At 40.3% G+C, this 14,514-nt stretch overlaps 1 protein-coding gene across 6 annotated transcripts in view; it reads right to left on the bottom strand.

Annotated features, from left to right (window-relative positions):
* Positions 1-14,514, bottom strand: part of LOC137255183 (band 4.1-like protein 5) — a 67,855-nt gene that overhangs the window by 13,400 nt on the left and 39,941 nt on the right. For 3 of the 6 annotated variants that reach the window (XM_067792582.1, XM_067792585.1, XM_067792586.1), the window contains exons 4-14: positions 12,548-12,626; positions 11,656-11,753; positions 7,598-7,718; positions 7,221-7,308; positions 6,915-7,003; positions 6,369-6,438; positions 5,713-5,882; positions 4,226-4,665; positions 3,517-3,711; positions 2,984-3,056; positions 258-326 (exon numbers count right to left, since the gene is read on the bottom strand). In XM_067792582.1, coding sequence (XP_067648683.1) covers positions 258-326; positions 2,984-3,056; positions 3,517-3,711; positions 4,226-4,665; positions 5,713-5,882; positions 6,369-6,438; positions 6,915-7,003; positions 7,221-7,308; positions 7,598-7,718; positions 11,656-11,753; positions 12,548-12,626 — 1,492 coding nt within the window. The remainder of the gene's footprint in view (positions 1-257; positions 327-2,983; positions 3,057-3,516; positions 3,712-4,225; positions 4,666-5,712; positions 5,883-6,368; positions 6,439-6,914; positions 7,004-7,220; positions 7,309-7,597; positions 7,719-11,655; positions 11,754-12,547; positions 12,627-14,514) is intronic. The other 3 variants (XM_067792583.1, XM_067792587.1, XM_067792588.1) reach the window with 1 other exon arrangement.

Below are 14,514 nucleotides of genomic sequence, written 5' to 3'. Positions count from 1 at the left end.
TTGCAGGTTTTATAAAGACATTTCACCAATGTTATTATCAATGTCATGTGTGTCTTGATAGGCAGAGAAATCAAACACTCTAAATTTTAATTATCAGGACTCCATCTGGGAGTTCAGTCAAGGGAGATAATTCAGTCAAGGGAAAGAACTCATGGTCACTAAAGTTTGTTAATTAATAGAACCATGCTTGTTAGTAGAAACTCCCATGCAGTAGTACTGTGTTACAGATTAGAACATCACAGTGGCATCTTGTCTACCTTTCCTCTTCCTCACTCTCCGAATTTACGTCCTCATTTTCATCAGCATCACTCTCACTGTTCTTATCACTGGAAGCAAGTACATCATGCAGGGTCAGTTGCCATGGAAACATGCAGTTGATGGGTAACCTGTGGTAAAACTGGCTCACTACCAATGTCGACGGCTCAGTGGATATTAATGTGAGTTAAATACACTTCTAAAAAGCAAAGTCAACAGTTGGATAGAATCATGGTGTTAAATGTTAACACACCAAGCAATATATTTGTTTGAGCTTTTGAAAATATGTTATTCAAGGGTATCAGATTTCAAGAGTGTCAGCTCTGAGAATTTAAACTGAGCAACAGAAATGAAGAGCACCTGGTGTAAAGACAATGTCACAGCATTTCAAATAGAAAAACACCTTAAACTCACTGCTGAAAAACTTGACAAACAAACTTGACAGATTACTTTTTGTCTCATTGAGTGCATGTTGGTTGATGCTATTAGCAGTATTCAAGCCACGTCAGTGTGGCCTGTAAGGCATGAAGAAGATTTTCAGGCCATGTGGTCACAGTGGTTCAGATCACTTGACCCCAACCATGCAGGTCCTATGACGACCCCCACCGCTCAGGTCAGAAGGAAACACAGTGGTTCAGGTCATATGACCCCGACCACACAGGTCCCATGACTACCCCAAAACACGCAGGTCACAAGGAAACACGGTGGTTCAGGTCACATGACCCCCCAACCATACAGGTCACATGATGGTAAATTCAGAACAGACCTGCATTGTGCCAGTCAATTTGAAAAGCTACAAGAAAACAGTTTTACCACAGGTATCTGAGACACTGGATTTAACCATTTTACATTAAAATTCACTGGGATAGTATTTCTTTTCCACTGATGGAAGCACATCAGTGTCAACAAACTAGAAGTCACAATGTCATACTCACACAAAACATCACCACAACTGACAACATCTCAAACAAACTGACATCAAATTTGTCAGTGAGTTGGGCTCACAAACTAATGATTCTAAGCAAGGCAATTTTGGAATCTGAGTCCACTTTAAGTGGATCCTTGTACAAATAAGGGAGACAATCCTGCACAAGAAATCAACACATATTTCAAAATGTTTTCAGAGGCTGATTTTGTTATTTTATCAAAGTATCCTTTCTCAAGATAATGTTTCTTACTAATGCAAGTTCTTTAAAGATTAACAATATTACATTTACTGATGACAAATGATATAAGGTAAAAAGAAACCAAACATGATGAAAAGATTTTGACTGCATAACCAGGCTGCTCAAGAGACGTTACTATGGAGAGCAAATGAATATTATATGATTCAGGGAGACAAGCTATATGCACACAAGTATTTCTGAGTGTTTACATATTCCTATTAAATAGATACTTTAAACACAAAAACTACACTAATAAACATGCAATATAGACACTATGTGACAAAAATATTCAAACAAGCAAATTCAGACAAATACAAAACACATGTAATACAGGTGATATCCTGAAATGTTTTCTGTCAGGATGTGACACATGCATCAACATAAAATACACAACATGTCAGATGGATTCTGTCATCACAGTACGGAAACTGTATCTCTGACAATTACAACTAAAATAAATAAATATCATCCAGTGTTTTAATGTGATTATTGCCAAAATGCCACTTATAATTTAAGAAATTGGGTGTTCCTTAGGTTGGTCTGACTCCACAAATGAAAGTGTATTAGTTGTAAGTTGCACTGAGCAATATTTCAGCCATAAGGCTGTCCTCTGTAATAATTGAGTCTAGACAAGATAATCCAGTGGTCATCAGCATGAGCATCAATCTACACAGTTGGCTTAACCAAATCAGAGAGCCTGACCATCTGACCCTGTGAAAGTAGTACATTGTTACTGCCTACCTTATGAAGATGATGCACTGGTACAACCTTACAGTACCTGATGACCTGTCTGGCTACACTAAAGAAGTTTTAACACTGCAGGCCAGGCTCACTTGGAGCTTCTTTAATCAGCACTGTCTATATTGACCTTGGTATCCATATCTATCAATATGAAGTTAAATGGAGTAGACTGAGTTGGGTTCCACGCCACTAACCGAAAAGCAATATTCCAGCAATATCACAGCTGATAATCACCAGAAATTGGCTTCACACATCATACCCATCACATCAAACCTGGGTCTTCTGCGTGATGAGTGAATGCTTTTACCACTGGGCTACCTCACCGACCCAATATCAAGTTGCTCCCCTATGAAAATCTTCATATATAGCCATGAAAATCTTCATATATAGCCATGAAAAACGCAATCTCTTGGCATACTTAATCATATACCTCAAATGTGAATATGAAAATTGCTATTAAATAAAATCCTTTCAAACATTCTAAATATATAAACATATTTGTATTTTCTTGAAATTCAAGTGTTTTTTATTCACAAATTGGAGAGTGAATTTTTGTACATAAAAATCAAATAACTCCTCCAAAAATTGGGAGTGGTTGGCATCACTGCTGACATCATTACTTCTCCAAACTGAAACATTCTAAGCAGCTGATAAACACAGTGTGAAGGTGTTGAAACATTAATGGTGTGAACAAACAATAAACACACATCATACGTTGTAAGTGAGATCAGTGTTATATCTACAATATACACATTCAATATGGTGTCTACCATGCAGATACAAGTTGTGAGAAAGAACGCAGGCGACAGACACAGCCATACCTCTCTTTGTCTTCCTCCTCGTCCTCAGATACAACCTTTGCTGGTGCTGGTGGCAATGCAACCACTTCATTATCTGAGGAAATAAATCATAGACACTTGTAAACATACAGTGTAAGGCTCTTTCTGACAAAGTAGGAGCAGATAACTCAGGTGTTCACCAGATTCCTCACCACATAACAATTTAGACAGATCTTTTGAGAAGTGAGTATGGTTTTACACCACTTTTAGCGACATACTAGCAATATCATGGTAGGGACACCTGAAATGGACATCACAGACTGTACCCATGTGGGCAATTGAACCCAGGTCTTCGCTGTGATGAACCAACACTTTTACCACTAGGCTACCCCACTGCCTTCTTTTGTGAAGGGAGGCACTCCTTGAGAATCAGACCTTAGTCACACCTCCTACCTGATAATCAGAATTATGTCACTCCTCCTTCCTGATAATCAGAACGAAGTCACTCTGACAATCAGACCTAGGTCAGCCCTCAAAGCTGACAGTCACATCTGACTGATGATTCCTTGGCTCACCTTTCTTTAAGTCTTCTTCAAGCCTTGCCTTGAAGATGTTGCACTTCATCTGGTCAGGGGGAATGGTGGCGGTGCTGGTGGAGGCAAACTTGACCTGGTTGTTCTGGAATGTGTTTACATCTGGCTTGGGTTTGTGAACCACCGGCGCGGTGTCATCCAGCACCTTCATCCGTGCCATCGCAAACTCAGAAGCCTCTGTAACATATTGACAGCAGCTCTGTATCACGTTTTTTTCAGACACACCTGGCTCACAGGAATTTTTTTCAGATTTCAGATATCTTACGGCACATTTATGGTAAAATGGCATATCACCACACAAACAAGTCCTAAATGTCAACACATCAGTATGGCAATCTACAGTGACACAAGCCTGTGCCTTAGACCTTACCAGATGTGTTACAACTGTCAGAATTGTTTTTGTTGTCAACGTGGACAAACAGATGAAACAAATGAACATTATGGCTCTAGGCAGCTGGATTTTTTGTTCCTTAAACAAGTTAATCTGGACAGCTGATGGTGAAAAAATATAGCCAGTATTCTTTACCATAGTCAGTGATGTGAAGAGGTAAGATACTTGGAGTGATCAGAAACAAGAATGGGGAAGGTCAGACTTGTCTACATATCAGCATGACATTCTATACATCAAATTGACTCCAAGTCTGGGCATAGCCTGACAACAATTCCAGTGCTATCAAGGAATTGAACAAACCTCGTATGGACACATCATTGGCAGCTGTAGAACTTGTTGATGGCCGTGGAGATTTTGGTTTCCTGTTGAGAGAGTTCATTGAAGTGTCTGCCGCTGTTCCTTTGATCAATGTGTCTAATCTGTCTAGAGCAGAGGTGCCGGTTGGGCCATCAGCGACATCAACAGTCACAGCCGGTGTGGCAGCAGCACCAGGAGCCACAACCACAGTTGTTACTTTGGGTTCGTCTATTGTTGTTTCTTTCTTCTCTGCCCGGATAGCTTCCCGACTCTGTTGTGCAGCCTTCTTCCTGTCTGCTCTCTCCTGGGCCAGTTTCATCTTCTCTTCTCGTTCTGCTCGCTCGAAAGTTGCCCGACGAGAGTAGCGGTGACTAGGCTTCCGTTCAAATCTGACGCTGCGACGAGCTCGGCTCACAGTGGCTGTCTGATATTCTGTTCGACCACTGAAAGGAAAAAAGTCCATGAAACATTGAAAGCTCAACATTTCCCACAAACATAGCTGAACAAAAATCCATCAATATGGATTCAGTTTTAACCATCAATGACAAATACATGAAACCAAGTAATACAATCATCTTGATACAGAGGGGGGAAACTCCATTTTCATATTGTATCATCCTCGTCAAACTTGAAACATTGCTTTCTTCTTCCGTCCCCCCGATAAAGTGAGTGAGTGAGTTCAGTTTTACGCCGCACTCAGCAATATTCCAGCTATATGGAGGTGGTCTGTAAATAATCAAGTCTGGATCAGACAATCAAGTGATCAACAACATGAGCATCGATCTGCGCAAATGGGAACCGATGACATGTATCAACCAAGTCAGCGAGTCTGACCACCTGATCCTGTTAGTCGCCTCTTACAACAAGCATAGTCGCCTTTTATGGCAAGCATGGGTTGCTGAGGGCCTGTTCTGTCCCGGGACCGTCACAGGTCCCCACTTCATTTGATCAGCCATCACTTACCCTATGAAAGTTGAGATCTGATTGGTGTACATGATCTTAATCAAATACAGTGTTTCCTGATGCAGGGGAAAATATATTTGTGAGAGGTACAATACACCTCTTGTACCCTTCTACGAAGCAAACCTCTGCCCACTGTGTAGGTGAGGGGAAATAGGGTTTAACATAGAATATTCTGCTCATATGACATGTACATGCGTGTGTATGTGTGGCTGCTTGTACTAGGACAAACTTAAGCTGGTTCTTTTTTGCTACCTTACTGAGATACCATGCCACAGGTAAGCATAAATACCCCACTCAGGCACATTATATTGAAACCATACTGACCACTCCTAGTTGTACCCACTAATGTCTGTTGGTATGAGATGGCCAGGTATCAAACCTGCGACCTTCACCTCTCTGGGTGAATGCTCTAACCACTACCTCACGAGGGGGCGTGCACACTATATACAAATCACTGAAAGTTACATGAAAGAACAAGTTAGCCTCATCCAAATCAAACAGCTTCCTGGCTTCATAGCAAGTCTTACCTGTATCTGAACCTTGACCCAAGTCTGAAGAAGTTCTGTCTGGCACTGCCCTCTTTGACAGGGCCTTTCAGCCGGAAGAAGGCGTGATGCTCTACTGCACACTTCCACAGGTGCTTGCATGCCTTGTCGCTGGCCAGTCGGAACACGAACACATGGTCCTGACTTGCCCCCTGTAATAGTACATGCTCATTATTCAGTCAGGCAACACTGGTGTCATAGCCTGGTCTAGGAACTGAAGAGGGGTGTGTCTATATAAACCTGTAGTGTGCTTCTCACTATATATTAGGTTATCTCTTGTTTTCCCAGAATAACTGCATTTGAGGTTTTTGTTTAGGAGGGACAGGTTTTACTTTTCGTTAGAAAGACTGCTTCCCAGGTTTTACTTTTCCTAAGTTTATATGAACATCAACATTCAAATGATTCATAAGTGTTTCAAATGAATTGAAAAATATCGTTCAAGTTTAAGCTCATATTACAAAGGTTGTCCCAAGCGAGATTGGAACCTCAAGTCTCAGATTCATAGGTAGACGCTCAACTGCATGGGGAAATCCCTACCCCTCCAGTTTTACATTGTCTACCATAACCTCAGCAAGGTGTTTTCTTCCACAGAACCCTTTCTGGACCTTGTTTGGATATTGACATGAAACTCTACTCACGGTTTCATCATCTTCCACAGCCACAAGTGTGAGTTTCTTTCCCTTGAAGTCCAGCTTCGTCATCTTTGGCCTGGAGGAGAAGACATTAGATGATAGTGTCTGCATGTTGCTGCAGTACCTCAACATACTCTTCTGCATACAGAGCCCATATAGCTGCCAAACAGTGAGACGACTCTAGCGCAGAATTCACATGACTAACTAAAAATTGACAGCACGTTTTAGAAGTTTTAAAAGTTCTCAAACTCGTGTTTTCACGTGTCAAACACATGATGTGAAGCTTTCGTGTTACTTAGTACCTGTATCGGTGCTGTCATGTGACAATTTCGTTGACTGTGATTGGTTGTTTCTTAACAACATAAGTCTGACAACAGTTCACACAACAAAACCTCAAACTCGAATTTGTGACTAATCCTATTTGCTGACAAAAGTTTGGTAACTCAAAATTGGTGTTGGTGATACGGTGGTGGTGGGTTGTCAAACTTTAGTTTGCCGTGTGAGGGTCGCTTAGGTCATTTAATTTTCCTATCCTTAACGCTTGCTTCATACCAGAAGAAGAGACCAATCTTCTGTTTGCCCTCGAACACTAGGACTCCAGTAGGTGTGAGGCCCAGGCTGTACTCATTGCCATCTCGACCCTGAAGAACACAAACATATAATTGTACACTACCATACTTTCTCTGGAGAATATGTAACTAAAATGTTCTCTAATGGAAGAACTCTGAAGGGAAATTATGGATGTTCTGTCATGAGATAATCAGTGTGGAGCTTAAGTCTTGAAACTAGGTGTCAAATATTGTGACATGTAAACAGCTGCCTCGGCTTGAGAATGGCGATGTTAAGGGGAACACCCACCATGACCATATGCATATCCACGCCATACATCTCCAGCCACTTGGCCTTGTTTAGGTAGGCCAGCTCTGCCTGGGCCGGCGTCATCCCACTGCAACACAACACAGGATAGTACAGGTCAAGAGAGAGGGGATCTTACAGGTCAACAGAGAGAGAAAGGACTTTACAGGTCAACAGAAAGGATATTACAGGTGGACTGACACAGCACAGGTTCTTACAGGTCAATAGAGAGAGAAAGGATCTTACCGGTCAACAGAGAGAAGATCTTAAGGTATTCTGACACAGCACAAGACTTTTGCAGTGTTTTCAGTAAGTGAGTCATGCCTTCATTGCCAGCATCCCATGTTCAGATGACAGATGCAGACACTGCAGGTACTCACCCGCACTTCTTGAACTGTTCATGGATGGCTAGTTCCATGTCCTCCGACTGGTTGGGGATGAAGCGGAACTCAGAGATGTACCCTGGAGTGTGGACCTCTGGGTCATAGTCTCCCAGCTCAGCTGGAACAACAAACAACAACGTAGGTAATTTCCTTCAGCTCAATTACGAAGTGCCTGTCAAGTCTTAACACTCTACCTTGGTTATGTCTGCAGCATGACATGTATTGTATCATACCATGTGCAGGCCTGTGGCATGTAATGATGATGTAATGTTAGGTTCATGGCCTTTAGTGTCTATCAGTATGAAAGCTCAGGACCGAAGGTGATGAAGAGTGGAAATAGTCTTCAACTCTGTGTCATCATGTCATACAAGTCATACTTGCTCAATACATGATATGATATTGATGCTCATGATGTCAATCACAGGTTTGTCTGGTCCCAGATATGATTATTTACAGACTGCCATCATAAAGCTGGAATACTGCTTTGCTAAGTGTGTTGGCAAACTGAAATCTGACACCATAGTTGGTATCATCGCATCTGTATGTTTTGTAATATGTATAAATTTGCACCCGACTTAAGCCTTGTATCACCTGAGCATTGCAACTGACTTTAGCCTGGTATCACCTGAGCATTGCACCTGACTAATGCCTTGTATCATCTGAGTACTGCACTTGGCTAATACCTTGTATCACCTAAGTATTGCACCTAATACCTTGTATCACCTAAGTATGCAACCTGGGTAATACCTTGTATCACCTAAGTATGCAACCTGGGTAATACCTTGTATCACCTGAGTACTGCACCTGAGTAATACCTTGTATCACCTGAGTACTGCACCTGAGTAATGCCTTCTATCATCAGAGTATTGCACCTGACTAATACCTTGTATCACCTGAGTATTTGTACTTGACTTATGCTTTCTATCACCAGAGTAACTCACCTGGCTAATGCCTTAAATCACCTGTAATATGCAGTTGTAACAATACAGATCAAACACAAGCCACTTCACAGGGGTATTTTCCTCAGACAAATGTTTCCTGCACGCCAGGTTTTTCCTGCAGATCTACTTCCTTATACCTACACTGCTCATTGTCCAAACACAAAGAACTACCTCAACACTGCAATTCATTACCGGTAACTTCACAAGCAGTCTACTTCAGTGTGGGGGACACCTACAACATTGACGTAAAGCTGATAACAACACACCCTACACCTCCACATGCATGCACGCATGCACACACATTCAAGTTAAGACTAACTTCACAAAACTCTCCACAACAACACACAGCAATATCTGTTCCTACTCTGATCAAGTTCATTCTGCAGTAAAGTAATACATACTGTTGGCAATGGTCGCATGTCAGTGAGAATCATCCTATTTCTGCTGATTATGATGGAGACAGTACTGCATGATAACATGCTTTAGTACTTATAACTATGGGTGGGGTGGTGCTTGGGGATATTTGAGGTTCCTTGACAGGAGTTAAAGTGAGTGATAGATTATGTGGTGTTCAGCTGTGGCATTCTAATATGGCCCAGATACACAGTGAAACCTGCCAACACCGGTACCTGTCTAATCTGGCACAGAGTCAAAACAGTCCTGCCATTTTGCAACATCATTATGATCATTGTCTAATCCGGAACCTGTCTATTACATGCTCCAGCAGGACTTTCCTGTCTGTCCCAAGATACCATTTTAGGGCAGACAAATTTGATTCCTTGCTTTACAGATTTTTGTCCTCTGAACACCTAAGGGGGGGAAAAAAAAAGAAAAGAAAGAAAAAATTTCCAATCAAAGTAATATTCTTTCTAAATACTCAAATATTCAACAGCATTTAACTTTTGACAATTTATGAAGTTAATATGGGTAAAAAAACACAACCTCAAAAGTATTTTCTTCTTAGTTTACATTTTTAGCCAATAAATACATTAGGATTTTAATTTTTGAATGGGGAAAATTAATTATAATTTTTTTGCTTATTCTTGAAAAAATATGGCAGGCAGATCCGTAATCAAGACATAAAATTGGTCTGGCCTTACGTGTAATTAACCCTGTCTAAACTGACATGGGTATAAGCAGTCCAATCAAGGACCCATAACCCATACATTAATTAATCTAGATAATGCTAGATTGAGTGAGTGAGTGAGTGAGTGAGTGAGTGAGTGAGTGAGTTTAGTTTTACAATGCACTCAGCAGTTTTACAGCTATATGGTGGCTGTCTGTGAAAAATAGAGTCTGAGCCAGACAATCCAGTGATCAACAACATGAGCATCGATCTATGCAATTGGGAACTGATGACATGTGTCAACCAAGTCAGCGAGCCTGACCACCCGATCTTGTTAGTCACCTCTTACGATGATCGTAGTCACCTTTTATGGCAAGCATGGGTTTGTGCACCTGGTATTCTACCCCGGACCTGGTACTTTACTTTGGACCATAGACATAAAGAGATTGACAAATGCAAATGACAGCCATTAGACTACATGTTGGAAAATGATTGTCACTGTCTAATCTGGCACCCTGTCTAAACCAGCATTTTAATTCAGTCCAATGTGGTGTCGGTTTAGACAGGTTTCACTGTATATGAAACCAATCTAAAAACCGATGTTGTTGATAAATAAAATGTGAAGCAAATTGATCTGGCCACTGGCCCCGTTCCCAAATGAGTAGACAATGTGAATCTCGGTGAGTATCTGGTGACAGTTCAATACAACAGCTGCGACATAGGTGTGATCAATATAAGTGGGACTTCATGTTGTCAGTATGCTGGAAACATGGGATTCCACCAAGATCTGCACACAAGTGCCTAAGTTGGACATGATTGTATATATCCTACAAGTTACAAAGTCGCAGCTAGTGCTTCCAAAAAGCAATCATTGACGTGAGGTGATCTAACTCCCATTCCTTAACACAGACTTACGCCTGTCGTAGCCCTACAATTGCTTTGAGCCCTGCAACACTGACTATGCAAACCTGTAGAGCATGATGTCTCAATGGATATTACATTACTGCATATTACATTATTACACATTACAGGCCATCTTCCTTCTGTGATTCTGATTACCTAACAAAACCATCTCAATGAGACACACAACCACTAAGGCCAATATTCTAATTACACACAAACTAATTCTGGACAAATTCTGATAACATCTTCTCATCTAAATGCAGAGTTAAGGCAACACAGGTCCTTGAGACAGTCCTGACACATCAGAGTGGTGTTGAAGGTAGCCATTACCTCCAAACCACAGCCTCCTCGACTTGTTCCTGGGAGAGGACAGCATTGGTTACACAAGTTTTCCCATGGTTACAGGATTTGTACCACCTGGGACGATATGGGGCCAAACCCTGCCCCACCCAGTGACTGTATTGTAAGCTGTAAAGGTTCATCAACTATACAGCCTAGCTCTGTTATCCTTTCCTTCTGTGATAGATGCACTGGATGAGCAGCTGAATACCATTATTCTGGTGCCATGCAGGGTCCAGAGGTTGTATCTACTAATGTATTTATTCATAGAGTGTGTGACTGTTTACAATCGCTATGTTTCCAGGGGCTGAACCTCACAGTATTTGGACATTTATCCTGCACACTTTATTCCCCCTTTGTTACAATACTACTCATACTAATGCAGTACCAGATGTTTCGGATTTGTCAGAACTCTCAGCATGCTACTGTTTTGCAAGGTTTGAATGAGAACTGACTCACTGTGAACACTGCACAATCTAGGTGCACTTACACAGTACATTTCAAACTGGGTGTACCAACACAGTACACTTCAATCTGGGTGTACAAAATATAGTACACTTCAATCTGAGTGTAAAAACAGTACACTTCCATCAGTGTGTATTCACACGGTTTACTTCAATCTGGGTGTTCTTATAGTGTACATCAATCTGGGTGAACTAGGACAGTACACTTCAGTCTGGGTGTACTAACACAGTACACTTCAATCTGGGAGTACTAACACAGTACACTTCAATCTGGGAGTACTAACACAGTGCACTTCAATCTGTGTGTACTAACACAGTACACTTCTCCATGGGTGTACTTACATTGTAATGCTAAAGCACAGAGTTCGATAAGGGTTTCTTCTGACAGAGGCAAACGGTTGTGGAAAATGTCCTGCTTCAACTGGAGGAAGAACTGGTATCTGTAATGGAGAACAAACCCTTACTAGCATCATCAATCTCCATCCCCATTCTTCCACCTGGCACAGATTCTGCAGGTTCAAGACTCTTATCAACCTCTGATGGGATTTTCCTACCAAATTTGAAAAAAACATATTTACAAAGAATACACACACAAAACAAGCATGAGGACCATTTTACTCAAAACCACCATAAAATAAGTATCAGCATATTTTGTAATTGAACTGTCACAAGGTGAAACTTTAGCTTGCACATTATGACACTCTGGTAAACGTGACAGCTAAATTGTTTTTTTGTTTTCATCTCTGCATTGTGTTATTTGGATTTATCATCATCATACTTGTGTGCACACTTGTTAACTTTACTTTTTAACTTACTTTTTAACACTTTTTCCATGTCAGGTGATTCTAGGCTGATCAGAAATTCGAAAGAAGAGCATATCATAATGCACAAGTACAGAGGATGTCAAAGTTCACTGATACAAAAATGTTGCAGTTTCATAGTCTTTTGTTGTGGTTTTTACTGATTCAGTAGCGAGATATTATGTTTATGTTGCTATTTCCATGATTAATGTGGGCTTTTCTGCACAGTGGGAAAATACTCTTTGGTAGGTCCTGTATCTGTAATCCATGAAGTCAGACCTCAGTTGTGCCTTGGACAGATGCTGCAAGGCATTAGCACACACTAATACAGTAATGTGACAAACTCTCACTGTTTGTTAATCCCTCTAATATCACTACAATACACCCGTAATACCTTCAACAGCTGAATAAAACTCCCAGTACTAACAACTTACCTCGTTAATTCCTCCCGGAGGTTATTTGGCTCAGATGAATAAAACTTGACTCGAAATCGGAATGTGTAAGGAGGGCCAACTGCAAACAGAACATCCAGTGGTGAATCAAGACATTCTCAACTAACCATTAATGTTCCCATGATATCTTTGAATTAATGATTTGACTATGATTACAACTGAAAATAAATTAATGAAATTAAATCAAAATAATAACAAAGAAATAATTATTACGACTTGACATGCTTAATGAACAATTTAAACTTCTATTCTTATATCATAAATTCCATATGTAAAATAAAAATATCAAGAAAAGTTAAAATGGTGAGTCGATTGTGACATAATGGTGAATGTTTTCTATGCTAGTACTGGTATCTTGAATTGCACTGAAAATCTATGTACAAACATGCTAAACTGGTAATCAAGACCAAAAAACACTTATTATTTCATAATTCTGTCATGAGTTACCATAAACATTAATAAGGGTGAAGGGACATGCAATTATTAACCTTCTTTGGCCCTGTTAATTTCCAAGGGGTTTGGATAAAAAACAAAACAAGTAGAAAGGAAAAAATTACAAACATTACTATCAGGAAGGTTGAAGACTCGTTATCTTATTGATCATGGTTTACTGGATAACACAAACTCATCATGAGAGCATTGGAATAGTGAAAGAACACGATCAAAACCAAGCCAACTTTAAGACTACAGCATTTCTTAATTTTACCAATATTTTAGATTCAAACTCAAATAGGTAAAAATGAAAGGGAAAAAATCTAAGAAACAAGTCACAGAATTACTACAAATAGCTAAATCATTCTCGCAAACTGTGCATAACCTACATCTAGAACAGTTTTTATGTGATCAACATTTTTGTTGTAACTGTTTCCATGGAAACTGTCACGTCAACCTGGGCATGTTAATCAATGCACTGCTTTTGTAGAGCAAGGTGAAAATTATATCAGGTGATCAGACTTTGAATGTTAGTAAGCAGAGTCGTGTCTGTGATGTGACCTGGTGAGCACACACATCACCATGCATGCTCACACATCTCGCTTAGTGTACCCTCTAGATAAGAAAAGTAAGGAAACCCACTGTGATCCTCTACATATGTACCGTGGTGTTTTGTTGCAGAGTCTATATTGATTAAACCATTTGCATAGAAACTCATTTGTGAAAATTCACATTTATTTGATATTAATACTGGTTTTATTATTTGAAACTTAAATGTTAAACTATCATGACTCGCCCAGAGGCCTGTCAACTGAGTCTGGCAAACTTGTGACTGATAATATGAACACCCCTTTTATCCATTTTATTTGTCTGAGGAAACAATAATTTGCACAAACAGTATCTATCCAAGTCTAGTCAGCTCTGTACGAGTGAGTAAGTCAGTGAGTTTAGTTGTACGCCGCTTTTAGCCATATTCCAGCAATATCATGGCGGGGACACCAGAAAATGGGCTTCACACATTGTGCCCATGTGGGAAACCGAACCCGGGTCTTTGGTGTGACCAGCAAACGCTTTAACCACAAGGCTACATGACTGCTCCAGCTCCATGAGGGTCACACGAGTGTTCATAAATATGTATCCCATATTTGTTATATTAAACCATATATAAACCATTGTAAAATATCAATTAATTAAGTGATCTGCCCTTGCAAAATTTCAATCTCAACTACCAATAGTCCCTGGTAGTATTATCTCTTAAAGCATCATCTGAAGATTGTTGTTAAATGTCATACTCAGCAGTATTCCTGCTGACACCAGAATATCCAGAGATAGACATCGTAAGCATCTTAACATGCCAGCAAGTTTAAACTGAAGCTGACAGCAGCATGGAAAGGAAGACTTACATTGCGACATGAAATCTGAATAGCCAGTTAACCCAACATGATATAGACAGCAAGAAAAAGCTGGAACTGTTATATCCTACACTGATAGGTCCTGTAGCTGAGGGCTTACATCTG

Source organism: Haliotis asinina, chromosome 11 (assembly GCF_037392515.1).
Source record: "Haliotis asinina isolate JCU_RB_2024 chromosome 11, JCU_Hal_asi_v2, whole genome shotgun sequence".
Lineage (NCBI taxonomy): Eukaryota > Metazoa > Mollusca > Gastropoda > Lepetellida > Haliotidae > Haliotis > Haliotis asinina.
This window is presented reverse-complemented; position numbering and strand designations above follow the sequence as displayed.